We start from the raw sequence: 18,335 nt of genomic DNA on the forward strand, positions 1-18,335 counted from the left end.
ATTGGTTTTAAATTAATCTCCAAAAATTTTAGGTGTTTCTCTCCATAGAAGATTTGTATTTTTATTCATTAGAAGCCTGGGATGCTGCTTCTAACTGGGGACCCTTCTAAGGTGCCAGCTTAATCCAAGAGCCCAGTTTAGCTCACCTCATCTTGCCATGGACCCCGATCTGGTCTTCCATTACAATGCCGATATAAATACATGCCCTAGGGTAATCCCACATGTTACAAATGCTAAATCCCCTAGACTTGTACTTTTAAATTCTCCTTGGCCCCTTGGTATTTTCCCATAGTTCAAGCAGGACTCAGCTGTTTTGAAACAGGAAGACCTGCCAAGAACCTTATTTTAAGAATCCAATTTCACAGGGCTGGGGATTTAGCTCAGAGGGATAAGTGCCTTCATTATAGGCAGGCAGTCGTGAGTTCAATACCTGGTACCGATAAAAATAAAAAAGAAAAAAAAAAGAGTCCAATTTCACCCACTTGCCGGAAGTTCCACACTCAATCTCTTCCCACCTGTTGCAATCTGGCTGCATCCCTCACTGAGCACCTGAAGCTCTTCTAGTCAAGTTGATCAACCATCCCCCGTTGCCAAATTAGACTTCCTTTTTTCTTGTTTTTGTTCTATGGGGATGGAACCCAGGGCTTCATACATGTTACCCACATGGCTCCATCACTGACCCACACCCCAGCCCTAATGCATATTCTTCATTACTTTCCTGTGTGACCCCCCTATTCCCGACTTCTCCCTCTCTTAAAAGCCTTGTTAATTTTCAGAGCTAGGCATTAAACCCAAGGCCTCTCTGCTGCTAAGCTACACTCCCAGCCTTTTTGTTTTGAGATAAGTTCTCACTAAATTGTCCAGGCCGAGCTGGACTTGTGATCCTCCTGTCAGCCGCTGAGGGTCTGGTATTGAAGGCGTGCACCACTGTGGCTCTTGCTCCTAAAATAATCTTGTCCACACCCATGGCACGGTACCTTGAATTCTCCATGTGTTTGTTTCACACTCCCAAGCTTTTATATATGTTTCTTCCTCTGCTAAGAATCTATCCTCTCCTCTTTTAATAAACCTGCTTAATCTTTCTGAGATGAAGAACAGGCCTTTTCTCCAAGACATCTTTACTGACAGCCCCTAATGTGGGTCAGAAGACTACCCCGCATGGTCCATCTTACACATATTGGAATAATCCACTTATCTGTCTTTCTCCAGGAGTCTGTCTTCTAGGTAGAGCTCACGGCACAGTTATAACAGCACCTAGTAGAAGACCTGGTTAATGGTAGATAAATAAATGTTTGTGAATAGTAATAGTAACAAAACCCCCTGAGTTTGGGTGATGGTTTTGGAGTGGACAATTTGAGGTTAGGAAAGAAGGCATAGGATGATGAAAGAAGAGGAGAAGAATAAAGGGAAAGGAAATAACTATTGTGTCTAAGTTTTTCATTTTGTTCTCCTTGCTTGAGGGGAATAAAGTGGTCGTTTTATCAAAACTTTATTGAGCATCCAGTGTGTGCTAGGCACTTTGCTAGACGCTAGTAATACAAAGATGAAGATCAAAACAAAAACAAAATTCCACGTCCTTCCCCCCTCCCCAGTTTAAGGCAGATTTGGCTTGAGTCTGGGGGGACAGACGGCTGCTCATGGATTCAGCACCAGGGCGCGGCACGCCCCCACCCCCTCCCCATTTTCACTTCTGTGTCTCAGGCTGACTGGCAGGAGCTCCTTCTCCGAGCCTTGCATTTCTCCCAGTGGCCTGAGCAGCTTTCCCCGACATGCCTAATCTAGGATGGCCGAGGCACCCAGGAGGGCTAAGGGGGCGACTCAGGCCACCTAGGGGAGCTGCAGAGACACTATTCAGTTGGGCCTGCTGAAGTGCACACGGACAGAGTAATGGGGTGCTGTGGAGACGAGGGCAGGGGGACCAATGAGAACTCTTTGTGTCCTTGGAAAACAGTGCGCCCCTGTGTGGAGATGGTGGATACCGGGGTCTTGGGGGTTGCTCCTGGGAAAGTCAAAATTGAAGATCAGTACTTAGGGAAGGACTGGGCAGGCAGGATCCTCCGGGGACGTCCGGAGGACGCACTGGAGCACCCAGCGCCTCCTACTCTTTGAGCTTTTTAGCTGTCCTTTCCTCCTCCACACTGTTCAGAGGCAGTAGCCTGAGCATGGCCCAGCCTCTGGGTATTGGATGTTAGTGTCGTTAGGGTACTAATGATAGGCGTCTGCCCCATGGCCTGGGATCTCGGGGTGTGGGAACCAGGGGTGGAGGTTGCTGCTCTGACACACTGGGGAACACTAAGCCTCCTCCCCACACCACTTTTCTGGAGATCAGAAGCTCACTCTCTTATGGTAGGAGGGCACTCTGCAGCTGTCCCCGGGATGGGCAGCTGGCATAAGCATGAGGCTCTCTGGGTGAGGGGAGACAGTGGGCACCACCTCTCTAAAAAGAACCACCAAACAAAGAATGCTTGGCATAGCACGCTGCAGCCACTGCCACCCACCGCCAACGCTACCAGAGCAGGCTTGGGGAAAAGGTTTTGCATTGCCAGGGCCCAGGTTCTGGGCGCAAAGGAATATGCTCAGGCTTCTCCCTCACCACCTTGGGAGACCTGGGACCCAGCGTCCGGAGCGGGTGCTCTGAGCTGCCTTCGCAAGGCTTCCTGGGTGCTCAGCAGAGCCTCTGTACCCCAGTAACCCGCGCCTAACTGGCCTTTCCTTAGTGAAGTGCAGCTGCAGGTTTTGCACGAGTGGCCTCGGTGACATGGTGTATGGGATGGGGGTGAGGTTGCCGCCGGAACCGGGCGCTGGTTGGGGTGAAAGGAAAATGGGCGGGATGCATGAGAGCCCCCCAAGAAGAGCACAGGATAGGCGTGGGGAGTTAGTTACTGATGTTAGTTTCCGTAAGACCCTTTTAGAGACTGAGCCGGAAATTTAATAATCTCTACGGTCCTAAGAGGGCACCCACACCCGCTGAGAACACAGCCCGCAACCCCAGAGCGAAGGTAACCCGGTTCCCCTATCACACCCGATTGCTACTTTGCGGAGGCGACGCCCCCAGCCCCCGCCCCATCGGCCGGCGCTCACGCACGTCTGCACAACAGTCACCGGCGTCCCAGCCCTGACCCCTCTCGCCCCTCGCCGGCAGCACCCGGACTTCCTGACCCCCCCCCCCCGGGGGGGCCGGCTCCAGACGCGGGTGCCGGAGGGGGGTGTCCGGGGAGGGGTGTCAGGCGCTGATCTCTACCGAGCCGGCCTCGTCTTGCTCGCGGATTATGTGCACACCCGCAGTCCGCAGTGTGCGCGAGGCGCTGCGCGAGCGGCCGGGCGAGCTGGGAGCCCGCGGCGGCGACGAGTGCGTCCGGGCGGTGGCCGGGGAGCGCACGGGCGAGCGCGGGTAGCGGCGGGCGGAGCGGATGGGCAGCCCCGGAGAGCGGCCGGGCACGGGCGGCGACACAGAGTAGCCCGGAGGGCCGGGCTCCGACGCGCTCCGAGGCTCCGGAGCGGGGTTCTCCTCGGACTCCGGGGAGTCCTGCAAAGACACACGCCCCAGGGGTCAGCGGCCTGCCGGCCCGCGAGGGGGCGCGACTCCCCTTAGAGGGCGCAGTCCCGGTTCCGCACCGCAGCCTCCCGGAAGGTGGCGACACCGGTGTGGCATTGCTCTGGTTAAGCCTCACTCGGCACGGCCCCTGGCACGGAACGAGTGTTCAGTAAAGGCTGACGAGCAAAGGTTCTTCGTCCCTCCTCTTTCCACCTGCACTGGACAGCCTCGGGCATGGCCTCGGAACAGCGAGGAAAACCCGGGAGCTGGAGTCTACGTTTCAAACCCAGATCTGCCATTTACGTATCTAATGCTGTACAAATCGTTTCCTCTCAGGCTTATTTTGTAATCTCTAAAATGGGAAGGGCGCGAATATCTCAGACTCCTAGGGGTGCGTCAGAGCTCACTGTGGGTTTGGGGCGGGGGCACCCCACTACAACTACTCACCTTGTCCTTCAGGACATAGAGGGCCATGGGGTTCTTCCGGTCCTGCTCCCCGCTTCGTGGGAGGGTGTCTGCTGCACAGAAAAAGGAATGGGGTGGCTGGCTCAAGTACAGGCCGGAGCCAACAGCCAACACCTGTGCTCTGCTCTCCAAGTGGCCATCAAAGTCTCCATCACAGCCTCTACTAACATATCTGAATACTTGGGTCCTACCATGGCTGCGTTTCTCCTCGCTTTGCAGTCTTTGAGCAGCCGGTGGAGGAAGGGGCCCTGCGGAGCTGACTTCCTCCGCACCCTCTCCTGCCTTTTCCCAACTGCCTATGGGCTGCTTTTGCAGGTGCTAGACGCTTACCTTCTGTTTTCAGACGGTCATCAGCCTGATCCATGTACTCTAGGGAGCTTTGCTTCTCCATCTTCCTCTTCTTCCTGCAAACCGATCCAGCCCCCCACCAAGAACAGAGCTGGTGAATATGAGCGGGAGAAGATCTGGGATGGAAGACACAGGAGTGGTTCTGGGGGCCATAAAAGAGACCGGGTGACAGGACTAGGGCTGTGTGTGATGGGAACAGGGGATAGTTGACAAGCTTCGGAGTCAGATCTAGGTTTGCATCAGGAGGCTGCCTGACCCCAGCACTGTGACTGTCGACCAGTCCCTTATCCAATCTGAATCTCAGTAAACTGCAAGTAGTGGGTCTTAAAAGGTAGCACCCATGCTAACCCCAGCACAGAGCTCAAAGATGTCTGCAAGCGGAACCATTAGTAATAGTGAGTGGGTGGTCAGAGGCAGTGAGCCCAGAACACAGCTCTGTATGGCACAGAAAGACAAGTGTCCTGGGGCCAGGTACTCAGCTGAGGGAGGAAAGATATTTTACGAGACTTAAACACAGAACAGAGCCTAGGACTAAGGAGCACAAGGGATGGAACTTGAGTTACCTAGACTTTTTGGAGGGTTTCCAGCAGGCACAGACTGTCACCAATGTCACAAGCAGGAAGATGCCACCCGTAGACAAGATGATGTAGAGGGAGCTTCTTCCTAGAGAGGAGAGAGACAAGGAGAAGAGAGGTGGGAGAGGCTTTGTAGTGGAGCAGCAGCCTTGCAAGCAAAGCTCCTGACTGAAGAAGGAAGAGGAAAGGAGCCCTGGGCAGCATGACCGGCCAATGGTATTACCGGTACACAGCGCACTTTCCACCTGTTTCTGTCCTCCATGGACAGTTGGCCCATCCCTGCCACCTCTCTTTCCCGCCAGGACCATTCTCTAGGATGCCCTCAGTCTCCATGGCCACCTGCCTGTTGGAGTGGGTTGGGAGACTCACTGTACACGGTGATCTTGATGGGCAGGCTGCGGACCTGGCTGATGGGATTCTCCACGACACAGCTGTACAGGTCATCGTCCTCCATGAGCACGCGGGTGATGGTGAGCACCTTTTGGTCGGGGGACAGGAGCATCCGAGAGTCATTGAGCAGGGGCTTGCCATCCTTCAACCAGGTGTAGCTGGGCTTGGTGCCGTTCTCATGGGAGCAGTTCAGGGTGAAGTCCTCGCTGAGCTCCAGCACTGTGGTCGAAGCCACTAACACCTGTGGCCTTGAAATGGGCACTGAGTCCCAAGGGTGGGGGATCCTGTGAGCCTTTCTCACCGCCTACCTTCATCCCCTACCTTCTGGTGCATCATAGCTCAGTCTGTGGGCTGAGGGACCCTTTGGGGGTCCTCAGTCCAGACTTTTCCCATCAAACACTCATTCCCTAGTTGCAAGTTCCCTACTGGTCATTGGGGGAACAATACGGAGTAAGACAGCCGTGGCGTGCCACTTCCTTGCTTTCTTCCCAAATACCCAAATACCACAACCACTGGGCTTTAAGGTTTTCAACTGACCCAGTGGAAGACATTTTACTTAGGAGGAACCTAGGTCTAACTGTTTGTGCTCAGATCTTGGCTTTGGCAGTTGATTGGGTAAGTTCCTGAGCCTTTCTGCACTTTATTCTCCTCATTTAAAACATGGGGAGAATGACGTTACTCTCCCTGAATTATTGCAAGCATTAAATGACTCAAGGTGCACAAAGTATTAGAATAGTTCCTGGCATGTGATAAGCGCTCTGTCCACGTTAGCTGTGCTGTGTGCTAACTTCTAACAGTCTCTGGTTAACTCAGGTTAACCCAGTATCATTCTATTCTCCTTGGTAATGGGAATCAAAGTGCTTAGCTATATCCCCAACCTTTTTAATTATTTTATTTTGAAACAAGGTCTCACTAAGTTTCTCAGGCTGGCCTCGAATTTGGGATCCTCCTGCCCTGAGGGCAGTTGAGGTCACAGGTGTGCACCCATGCCTTTCGGGCTGGTTTTCCCTGGGTCAGGCAGCTCCTGCCCCCGCCCCAGGTGCCTGTCCCGCCTCCTTGCTGCAGAGAGCTTTACCGTCCACGGTGAGGTTGATGGTCTTCTCCCCGGTGAACGTGGCGTCGGTAATAGAGATCTCCACCTCGTAGGTGCCTTCATCGGTCAGCTGCAGATCGCTGAGAAGCAGGGAACCATTTTCAAAGAGCCGGATGCGGTCTCGGTAGTCAGGGCGCAGGTTGCCAATGACCTCTGTGCCGAGGGACTGCACCACGGTCACCGGCTTGTCCCTCTTCAGCTGCCACTTCACTACGGGCTTGTCACTGCTGGTGCTGCTGTACTGCACGGAAAGTAGGGCCGACTTCCCCACTGTGCCATGGATCAGACGCACCGGGCTGGTGATGTTCACCCCCTCTAGGGGGTCTGCGAACAGAGACCCATAGGGAAGAGGGCTGGGTCAGGCCCTTGGCACCTTGAATCTCCCAAAGCCTCAGCCCCACAGGCCTTTTGCTCCTGGCCACATGTTGCTTCCTCCCCTCTGGTGCCATTGTGTCCCCCAGTAGATCTGTGACCCCCATAGTCTTCAGTTTTGCCTCACATTTATCCCACAGCCCTCCACCTTCCTGCCTACTCTGTGGCTCTTATTCCATTGCCTTCTGCAGGAAGAAGATTCCACCTAGGCGCCACTCTGTTACTCCATTCACAGAAATACTGATGGAGCACCTTTTACACCCACGTATTTTCCTGTGGCCTTAAAATAAATCAGGAGCAAAGCAGACAGAAATCCCCGTCTCCTGAAGCTTGTAGGCCATTAGACATCGAGGCGAATTAGTCAGTTTTCTTCTTGATTAGGGGATGGGGTGGCAGGAGATGCAGAAAATGTGGGAACATATGTTTCTGAAGAAAACATGCCATGAGACAATGCTAATACAGGGAAAGTTTAAGGACCTGAAGACGTGACCTCTTCCACCAAAAGCCTTCCCTGTTCTTATCCCAGGACAGGCCTACATCTGGGTAGGCAATTTTGGGAATTCACTCTTAACGCCAGTGCAGTTTGTGTTTCTGATAGAGGAGGGACCTGATTGGGTAGAACAAAGAGTTTAAAATCACGCGGCCTCGCAGTCCTGGGCCCTACGACTTACTGGCTGCATAGATTTGGCCATGTTTCTAAGCCTCCTTCTTCTCATTTATAAACTAACAATAATAATAATAACTATAACTGCTTATCATGTCCACAGGATTGTACCAGTACAATACCCAATTCATTGTCGGATAGTGAGAAAGTACACAAGATTGGACTCCAGAGGTACGTGCCCTCTTGCTGGGCTGTATGACTTAGGAGGTGCAGGGTTTATACGGCTCATGGGGAATATGAGCAGCAGGCTGCACGGTCGCACAGTTCCTTCCAGCTCTGTGACTCTAGGATTTCACCACCTTGCCTAGTGGATAGAGACACATCTCATATTCCCAGACCTCAGAGGAGTTTAGGGCCCTGAGCAGATGCTGTTCATTGGTGTCACCCGGCCAGGTAGAGCTTGGCAACCACCGCACAGAGGGTTCTCTAGGGAAGATGCCAGTCGGTAACGGAGTAAGTTTAGGTGAACAGGTGCACATGTACCAAATAGGGGGTCCCTCCAGATGCCCGGCTGTGTCCTTTGTTGTTACCTCTAGGGTGCTTTTTCTCTCCTTACTTCTCACTCTGCTGGGACTGCTGGTTAGAGTTGGGGAAGCTGAGCAGTATTTTCCATTCCTTTTCCCCCTCCTTGGGCCTAAAGAGCCCAGGCCAAATCGGGAAATGACTGAACCAAAAGATGGCTTGTGGCAAGCAAGGCCACTGCAATCACCAAATGTGTCTGGTCCACCTTTGGAATGGCGGCACTGTAACGTAGTGAGCGCCTTGTCTTGAACCTGTTGACCGCTATTTCACCTCTCTTGGCCTCGGTCTCTTCCTCTGTATAATGAAATAGTGGAACCGAATGGTTTCAAGTGTTTCCTAACTCTGACACTGCTATTCGTAACTAGCCAGATGTGCTAGAATCATAAAGTCCTAAGAGTGGAAAAGATAAATGGGGCGCAGTGGAGCATGTCTGTAATTCCAGCATTTGGAGGCTGAGGCAGGAAGATCACTGCAAATTTGAGACCAGCCTAGGCTACACAGTGAGCTCGAGGCCAGCCTGAACTGCACAGCGAGACCCTATCTTAGAAAGACCAAAAAACAAGCAAACAAATAAAAAATTGAGAAAGATGATGCTAATGATTAAAGCTGCCATAAGTATGAATGGGTTTTTTGTAGTGAGAATTTAATCTGTGCCTTCACACACTAAGCTTTATTCTCAGCCATTTTTAAAGTTTTTAAATTTTGAGACAGGGTCTTGCCGAGTTGCTAAGTTGCCCAGGCTGAGCTTCAATTTGAGATCCTCCAGCCTCAGCCTCCCAGCCTGCTGGGATGACAGGTATGTGCTACTACACTCAGCTAATATCTGAATGCTTATGCCTGTTAATGGGAAGCCTTATTCTGGGGGACGTAGAATGAAACAAAATGATCTTTTTAACATTGTCTAGTGAAGCTATTTTTGTTCCCACAAATTTTACATAAAAATGAAAATAAACTAAATATGTTTCCAACTTATCTGCTTTGCTAGAAGGGATGGTGAGGAATTGATTCCCATTCTCCTCAGTAACTGGAGGCCACTAGGAATCCCTATGGTTCTGTATATCAGAGTGAAATCCATTTGCCCACGTGATTCATACGTTTCCCCCCCCAATTTTTAATTTCTGTAGTTCTTTAAATAGGATTCCTTGCCTAGCAACTGCTAGGCTCCAGGCTTGGCTTAATTTAAAACCCAAGTTTCAGGTTTTCCTGAGTAGACAAATAGGCTTCCATATGTACAATGTGAGGTAGACCCGGGAGAAATCATGAAGCTTCCCTAAACACCGCAGAGTGATAACTGGGGAATGTTTACTTTCCTCTCAAAATCCAGTCTAAAACAGTGAGGTACACACATGAGGCTTGTGGGTACAGGGCCCTCCTGCAGGTTAGCACATCTACGCAGGGCTCTTGCTGTGGTTTATAGTTTGTCCCTCAAGAGTTTCTGTGCTGGAAGCTTAGTCTCCAAAGCAGCATTAAGAGGGGGTGAAACCTTTAAGGGGTGGAGTTGATTAGATTATGGGGGCGCTGCCCTTGGATGGGAGTAAGGCAGTTATCCTGGGACTCTGAGTTAATAATTTTTTTTTTGAGCCAAACTCTTGCTGTGCAGTTCAGGCTGACCTTGAGCTCACTTTGTAGGCCAGACTCACCTTGAGCTCACAGTCATCCTCCTACCTAGACTCCTGAGTGCTGAGATTACAGGTGTGTGCCACCACACCCGGTTTCTCTGAGTTAATTCTTGAGAAAGAATTATTGCTATTAAAGGAGACAGCCCACCCCTACTTTCTAGCTTCCTGTTTCACCATTTGATCTTCTCTTAGGCATGTACTTGCTCATCTCCTCTATTATACGTGACATAGGTGGAAAATCCTTTTCAGAGCCAGGGCCCTGCTGCTTGTACTTTCTGCCTCCAAATCTCTGAGCTGCATAGACCTCTCTTCTTGATAAAATTTCCAGCCCAACGTGTTTCATTATAGCAATGGAAAACTGAGATCCAAAGTTTTCTCAGTTCCTTTTTCCAGGGAGCTAAACAGTGACAGTCCCAGCTCCCAGGGCAAATGGAAGGGATACCTTTTTTCCTTTAATAGTCTCTAGCCTCCCTTGAGCTTTTCTGGCTATGACCTTCTATTCCATTCCAAGCTCTTAGCGGTCATTGTGTGATGTCTTTCCCCTTTTAATTCTGCTCTCTCTGCCCATTTAAACTTTATTTATTCTGAACAAAAACAGTGGAGAAGCTGCAGCCTATGGAGTGCATCAGGCCTTACCCTGGACTAGGTGGGTGTCCTTCTCACGCCTGTGAACATGGGTGTGCCCGCATCTGTGTGGGAATGGAGCAGCCTTTCACTGCAGCTGACAAAGAGCATTTTGCTGAGCAGGCACTGTTTCCCAAATGCTCTCACTGGAATCAGAATCTATGTTAAGTTCAGAGCTTCACAACAGACACACAGAACTGGGACAGGAGCCAAAACTGGACACAGAAATGAGGAAATGGCTAACAATTCCAGTACAAAAATAAATAAATGGGCCTGGGACTGTTCAACCTGGAGAAGAAATTAACTTAATCATTGTCTGGGAGGCATGATTATGCACAAAGTTTCTGTTCTCACCAGATGCTGAATAAAAGGAAATGAACTTTTCCACAAGATGTTCCTGACCACCTGAACAATGTACGCTGAGCTGCTCGCTTGCCCCTCACAAGTAGGGTCTTGACACTAACTAAGAAGGGTCAAATTCAAAGTATAAGAACATACACGCACAAAGCCTTGGGTGCCCTTCATAGCTTCTTCCCTGAAAGAAATCATCATCTACTTTTATTTGTGGGCTCCCTTGGCTAGGCAAAAATTTTCTTTATATTTATCTTTTAAAAGCATCAGTGAGCTGGGGATTTAGCTCAGTGGCATAAGTGCCTGCCTGGCAAGTGCAAGATCACAAGTTCAATACCAGGTACCAAAAAATAAAATAAAGTAAAAGCATCGATGAGAAGGACTGGAGATTTAGCTCAGCAGTGTAAGTGCCTGCCTGACAAGTTTGAGGTCAGGAGTTCCATCCTTGGTACTAAAAAACAAAACAAAACACCAGCATCCATGAGAGATGGTACAATAGTGCACACTTGTAGTCTCAGCACTGAAAGAGGCTGTAGCAGGAAAGCCACAAGTTCAAGACCCACCTGGGCAGCTTAGTGAGACTGTCCCGACATAAAAAATAATTTAAAAGGGCTGGGGCTGTAGCTCAGCGTGAAGGCCCTGGGTTCAATCGGGAGTGTGGGTAGGATTCAGAGGGGTGATACCAGATTTGTCTTCTAGGATTTGGTCTTCCGACACTTTTTCTGTTCTCTAACAACAAGAACTGCAGTTATTCCTTTTTTCACTTGCAGGATTTTGTTTGTGTGTGTCTTCATAAGAAAAATCCTCCATCCCTTTAACCATCAGAACTTGGATCTTTCTCTGACTGTACTAATACAGCATTTCCTTTTGGGTGTGGTGACCAGAACTATTCACAATAGTCTGAGGGCAGCACATGGTTTGGTCTTCTAAGAGGAAGAGCATGCTGTTTTCTGCTTTTGGTTTTCAATATTCTTCTAATTATTGACAATTCAAGGAAATACTCCTTGCCGTCACTGTTCAGGTGCACTGCTTATTGTATAAATGCTGGGGTTACTGGGTTGTGTTTTTATGTTATCCTGTTGAAGCCTATGAAGGACTACAGAAGTGTGAAATTTATGTTTTTTCTTTTTTTTTTTTTTTTGTCTTTTTCTTTTTTTTTTTTTTATCGGTACCAGGGATCGAACTCACGACTGCTTGCTTGCAAGACAGGCACTTATGCTGCTGAGCTAAATCCCCAGCCCCTCAGAAGTGTGAAATTGTTTGAAGGGCCAGGCATTCAAGAGTGGAGCAGAAAATTAGGAAACCAAAACTGTAAAGAAGACCCTGGGGATCCAAAAGGAAGGGCTGGAAGCTTTTTATCGACATTTGTTTGAATGCTCCATGAATAGATTGTGATGAGGTTAAGAAAACATTATTTGTCCATACCAGGACAAGAACATTGAAGACTATTACTTAGATGTTGTAAATATGAATACTAATAACAACAATGAAAAAACTGGCATTTGGAGGGATAAGGGACTAAAAAATTTAAGATGTGTTGTGTACATGTACCAACACTCCAATAGGATGTAACCATTATATATTACATGTTTGCATTAATAAACATAAAAATTAGGGCCAGGGATTTAGCTCAGTGGTTTAAGTGCCTGCTTGGCAAGCACAAGGTTGTGAATTCAATCCCTGGTACCAAAATAAATAAATAAATACATAAATGAAATAAAAATTAAAATAAAAAATAAAGACTTACTTTCTTGAGGCTAGCATGGTGATTACTATCATAACTCAAGATATAAAATAAATCTTTAAATCCAAGTCCATGTGGTCCAATCCTTCTGTTAGTGCCAACCTTAAAACTACATTTCCCAGCTTCCTTTGCAGTAAAGTATGACCATGTGACTGAGTTCTAGCCAATAGAACTAGAAGTGATATGCACCATAGATATAGTTTAGCAAAATCTCCCTTCTATGTTCCTCCATTTTTTTTGTTTGTTTTATTATCTTAAAAAAAAACAGATACAAGTGATATGAACTATATATGTACCAGTTCCCCCAGGCTGGTTTAAAACTTGTGATAGTCCTCCTGTTTCAGCCTCCCTAGTGTCCTGGGATTACCGTATATGCCAACAAGCTTGGTTGGTTATGTCCTCCCAAAAGCTCATGCTTTAAAAGCTTGATCCCCAATGTAATAGTACTCATAGATGAAGCCTAGAGAAGTGATTGGATGATAAGACCACTAAGTTCGTCAGTTAATCGGCTTGAGCCATGGATGAGTTTATAGTTCAATAGGCTATTATGAGGCGGGGCTCAGTTCTAGGCAATATGTCACTGGCATGCCACTTTCAAAGTGTAGCTTCACTCTGGCCCTGTCTTCTCACTTCCTCTACTTTCTGGGTGCCATAGGTGAGCAGCTTTACTCTGTCATAAGCTTCTATTATGTCATATCTGGCTACAGTAATGGCACTAACAAGCCACTACTGAAATCTCTGAAAAAAAAATTTTTTTTTGTGGTCTTTTTTAACACTGCGTCTCATTATGCAGTTCAGGCTGGCCTTGAGGTCACATTGTAAGACACCAGGCTGGTCTCGAACTGACAGTGATCCTCCTGCCCCAGCTGGGATGACAGGTGTTTGCCACCACACCTGGCTTACCCCTGAAATTGTAAGCCAAAATAGCTTTCCTCCTTTGAGTCACTTTCCTCTGGTCTTTTGTCCTAGAGACAGAAAGCTAGCACACATCCAACCTAACGATGTGCAATACTGGTCACTGTATCCCCAGTCCTATCTCACTTTTTGTTCAGAGTTTCCCCTGGAAACCTTATCTACCTCTCTGGATCCTCCAAATTCCTGCCAGTCACTAGATCTTGACTTTACCTCTGAAATATTAACTCAGTATGTCTCATTCCCTCTTATCTTTATTGAAGTTCAGACCCACGTTATTTCTTCTCTGAGATATTGTAATATATTGCTGTGGGTACATTTGCTATGCATACGATGAAGTCCTACTCCCAGTATCTCAGAATATGAACTTGGCAATTTGATCATTGCAGATCTAACGTTAAGGTGAGATCACTTAAGTGGACCTACTTCAGCAAGTATCCTTACAAATTGGGAAATCTGCATATACACATGCAAAGCCACTGAAGGATTAAGTTCTGCAAGCCAAAGAACTAAGCAAACCTAGAAGAGAGACCTGGGAAATTCCTTCCTTATGCCTTCAAAGGGAGCATGGATGGCCCTGCCAACACCTTGATCTCCAACGTCTGGCTTCCAGAACTGTGAAGCAATGAATTTCTGTTGTTTCAGCTACCCAGCTGTGGCACTGCAGACAGCCTAAAAAAAAATACAAGCTTCCTTTCCTATCTCATTTGCCTCCAGCTTCCCCTCCAGCGCTTCACTGCAGACTTGTGCCCATACAACCTTGCCTGTCCCCAAATTAAAAACCATTCAGTTGCCCTCTCCTTCCATATTTATATTCCAGGCTTTTGAGATCATTTACAAGGCTCTTGTCTAACTCAATTCCTGCTTCCTTCTCCAGCAGCAATGAATAACTGGATTCTACCTTAACACATGATGCTATTTCAAGCTGTTGACCTTCACGCATTCACCCAACAACAATACCTACTCCCATTATCTGTGTCCCTCACCCTTTAAAATTCAGTGCAGACATTCCCTCTACCAGGAAATTTCCTTTGGTATTCTCCCACTTTCATGTCATACTGGTAGCAACAGCTTCTTGGGTAGGGGTAAGTGACCTTTCTCTGATTCCTATGTTTTAATCTGCATATCTGACTCATACAATATGCAGTGTACAAATGACTCGGCATCTGTTTGCCCCATTGAATTGCGGGTTCTTAGACTTTCTATAATTGTGCGTGTGTGTACACATAAATACATCTAGTGTTAAAATGAGATGAATTCTCCAACGAGTTGATAGGGGGCGCTAACAGGAGGGAGGTGCCTCTAACGTGGAGTGAATCAGGGATAGGCTGGAGTTACCATCCCAAATCAGGAGGCTCGTTATTTCCAAAGTTTCTTTCATTGCTCATGATATACTCGAGAAGCCAGAATGAGGGTCTGGGGAAGCAAAAAAGCAAGATTTCCTTTGCCCCTCCCTCCAAGCCCCACCACAATCCCTTGGAAAGAATGCTGCACTGGCCCACGCCAGCAAGTCATCCCATACGAAGTGGCATGGTGCCCTCCATCTACCGCTCTGAATGCCGTGGGAGCTGCAAAGTCATGCAGCCTTTTGGGGGAGGGGGCCAGAGGCTCCCAGAATGAAGAAATACATTCAACACTAATGCCTGGATTCACTGAGATGCTTCCCACGACAGCTGCCCGCTCTCCCCTCCTCCCGTCCCAAAGCATTCAGGCCCTGGGCTTTCCCCTCCCTCTCCTTTGAAAGCCCCGGGTCCTTTCTCCAGACCCTTTCTAACCCTTCAGGGTGTCCTACCTGGCTGGATCAGAAGCAGGTAGACCAAGGGAGCGAGACTCAGGGCTCTGGAGCCTCTGGACAGGGCTTCCCTTTCTCTCTTCATTTTGGGTGGCGTTCTCCAGCTCCGGTGCAGACAATTAGCATGATTTCTCCACTCTGAGCACGTCTCTTTGTACCACTCGGAGTTTCTCTGCCCGAACACAACCCTGCCAACTTCCCTCTGAATACACAGAGCTTTGTGTACTGCTGGACTTGTTCTTTCCTCTCTCTCAGACCTTGCATTTTCTCGTTTCCAAGCCCTACATTCCCAGTTTGGACAGGGTTCCTGCTAAGGAGATAACCTCCATTGTCCTTCCTGGGGGGCACGGGGGGCCCAGCGGTTCTGTGCTTGTCTGTGCTCAGTCCCACTCCTGAGGCAAATGAGAATCTGGGCTCAGAGAAGCTACCGGCTAGGACATACACTCCTCCGGCCCTTGTGTCCCAACCTACCCTGTCTACACCTCACACTCCTTGGTCCTAGGAGGGAGGGCCTGAACCAGGACAGACCTCTAATAAGCTCTGAAAAAGGAGGGAGAGGCACTTTTAACAAGCTGGGAAGCGAGTGACTTGGAGAATTGCTGAAGAAATGGAAAACTTCAGCTTTATCCCAAAGAAGAAGATTGGGAAATGGCTTGAATTTGTTTCTTTCTGCCTTTTTCCCACCCAGCTTGCGATCCTCTCCTACATAAGTACTGGGAGCTCTTTCCACACTCCACCACCTCCTGCCAGTGCTATAGAATGTGTCAGAGCAAAGATGCCCCAGAAACTAGCATCCTGGGGTTCTGTCACCAGTGAAACAGCCCAGCTGTGCCATGCTACACACTTAGCTCTATTCTGATCCCCCATCCCCCTGGGACAGGTGCTCGGTGACTGTATGATCTTAAAGAGGCTCACAACCTCTTGGAACCTCTGGTTTCACATCTAAATTGGGGAAAATAATAACCTCGTTGGAGGAACTGTTGGAAAGACTGACGATGATTTGGTGCAAGAGAATGTCTAGCATATTCCTTATTACAGAGTGCCATTTAAACCTTTGTTCCTGGTACTGGGGATTGAACCCAGGGCCTTTGCACTGAGCTGCTTTCACCTCCCTTTTATTTGAGACAGGATCTTACTAAGTCACTAAACTGCCCAGGGTGGGCTGAAATTTGCAATCTTCCTTCCTTAGTTTAAGATGACAAAAAAGGCTTAAATGCTCTCTCTCTTGGTCTCTCTGTCTGTCTGTCTGTCTCTCTTTTAAATTGCCTTTTCTTTCTTTTTTTATGCATACAGGAATCACTATTTGTTGATGAGACAAAGTTTACCACTCTTCTTCTGGTCACCTCTAACCCTGGTCTTAGTTTTGTAAATGCCTTCCTCTATCTAATCTTTTTATACACTGGACGAAGTCTGACCAGGTTAGGTTTGCGGTGCTGAAGGACTCCATTCTTGAACCATGTGCTGTAGTTACTGTGGCCATCTCCCTAGCCTAGAAGAGTCATCTGGGCAGGGATTGTAACTCTTCATTCCTCTCAATCTCCTCACTGGTTCTAGGATCCAATTTTGAGCTCTGCATAATGTGGCTGCTCCAACAATGGGGCAGACTTCCTGTCTGATCCATGGCTCTAAGACCCCTGCTTCCTCAGAGCACTCCAGCAGATCCGCTTCCTGCAGCATTGTGCTCTTCTGAGCCATGTAACCTAGTTCTCTTGGCCCCTGCATGGCACACAGTTGCTCTAGGCTCCTCCTCCTCTGGCACCACCTCTGGGCTCCCAGCTCCTCATCCCTGCACACAGAGTAGCCCAGGCCTGCCGGATCTGCTGTACACCAAGCTCTGTGCAGAGTCCCAGAGGGCCAGCAGCTTGGACCACTCCACACCCTCAGTGTCCATCCCTGAAACAGGAGAAAGGCAGAAACCAGCGGTCTGAGCCGAGTTACATCCTAAGCAGAACACTGTGGGAACGGGAAAAAAAACAAACTAAAAAAAGCTAGGTGGGAATTGTAAAAGCCAGTACTGTCAATGTCTTATACAAACTAGACAGTTATTCTGTAGTAAGAAATAACCTTGTCCCATTTCTTTAGTTCCCAGAGAAGAATAAGTAGTCTGCCCAGAGTTAAAATGCCCAGAGCTATCTTTTATGAACCCAGGTCCCTAAGTTATTTAAAGACAAACAAGTAGAAATTACAAAAGAAAGAAAAAGGAGGGCAATGGAGACAGGAAAAGATAACATACACACACACACATACACACACACACACACACACACACACACCTCCATTTTAAAAATTCTACCACTAGGGGCTGTGGATTTAGCTCAGCGGCATAAGCGCCTGTCTTGCAAGTGTGTGATCATGCTTCCATCCCTGGTACCGATGAAAAAGAAAAAGACAAAAAAAAAAAAATTCTACCATTATGTAAGGGTACCCTCAAGCATTTGCCCCATTCCTTTCTTTTCTGGCTCTGGAAAGATTTGGAATATTACTAGAGAGGATTGGAAATATCCTAAATAATACCATCACAGCAGTGGTATTTTTATAGTCAGCATTCTTTCTTCCTCCCCTTCATTTCCTGCTATTATTTGTGTCATATCTATCTCCGTCATTACCTTGTAAATTACCCTTGGTAACAGACTGAAAAATCTTAATGAATTTAAGCCTGCTCTGAAGGAAAGAAAAATATCTACATATACCACTTGGGGTAGAAGGTAAGGGCTTCAGCAGAAAAAGTTAGAAATTTTTTTAAAAATTTAAAAAGTCAAATAATAAAAAGACAAATTGTTTTGCTTTATAAGTAAGCATGAATTTGGGGATGGAGGAAGAGCAGAGGGGAAAGAAATGATAGGAAAAGGGAATGAGAATGTAACAGGGTAAGGACCTGAGAGAAATCTGAGAATAACTTGTGTTGTTTCACCTTGTCTTTCCCAAAACTTTCAGTAAACTTTGCTACAGTCAAGTGATATGTGTACATGATTCTGACCAATGAAACCCGGTCACAGTGACGGGACAGCCACCCCCTCGATTATATTGTAGAAGACACAAGCCGCAGAGAGAGCTTGTCCTATTGATTGAAGAAACGCACTACTGCACCATAAGGAACCGCTGGCTGCCCTTTGGAGCTGACAGCCAGCAAGACACTAGGATGTCAATCCTTGTCGGTGTCGCTCCCGGCCGGCAGGATAAACACACGACAGATTCTGACGGTGTGCAACCTTGTCTTTATTTGTCTCCGCGTGGGCCCCGCGAGGCCTCCGCTCTGCCACCAGCCCTTTCTCGCCGGTGGACTTTCTCTATCTCTCTCTGTGCTTCTCTCTCGTGGCAGGAGAGGCATT

At 48.1% G+C, this 18,335-nt stretch overlaps 1 protein-coding gene across 2 annotated transcripts; it reads right to left on the minus strand.

Moving 5' to 3' along the window:
- Positions 1 to 1,473: 1,473 nt before the first annotated feature.
- On the minus strand, positions 1,474 to 15,477 carry Hepacam (hepatic and glial cell adhesion molecule). Of its 2 annotated transcripts, none has more exons than XM_023566181.2 (7): positions 15,007 to 15,477; positions 6,389 to 6,730; positions 5,293 to 5,574; positions 4,912 to 5,011; positions 4,331 to 4,404; positions 3,983 to 4,050; positions 1,474 to 3,526 (listed from the first exon to the last, which is right to left on the minus strand). In XM_023566181.2, exons 1-7 carry the CDS (start codon positions 15,089 to 15,091, stop codon positions 3,224 to 3,226), a joined length of 1,254 nt encoding a protein of 417 aa, XP_023421949.1. In that variant the 5' UTR covers positions 15,092 to 15,477; the 3' UTR covers positions 1,474 to 3,223. The 2 variants fall into 2 exon arrangements, with proteins under 2 accessions (XP_023421949.1, XP_003472760.1); XM_003472712.5 differs by having other exon boundaries at positions 3,983 to 4,053; positions 15,007 to 15,474.
- Positions 15,478 to 18,335: the final 2,858 nt, after the last annotated feature.

Source organism: Cavia porcellus, unplaced genomic scaffold (assembly GCF_034190915.1).
Source record: "Cavia porcellus strain 051 isolate PalLab524CR breed Dunkin Hartley unplaced genomic scaffold, mCavPor4.1 scaffold_9, whole genome shotgun sequence".
NCBI classification, from domain to species: Eukaryota; Metazoa; Chordata; class Mammalia; order Rodentia; family Caviidae; genus Cavia; species Cavia porcellus.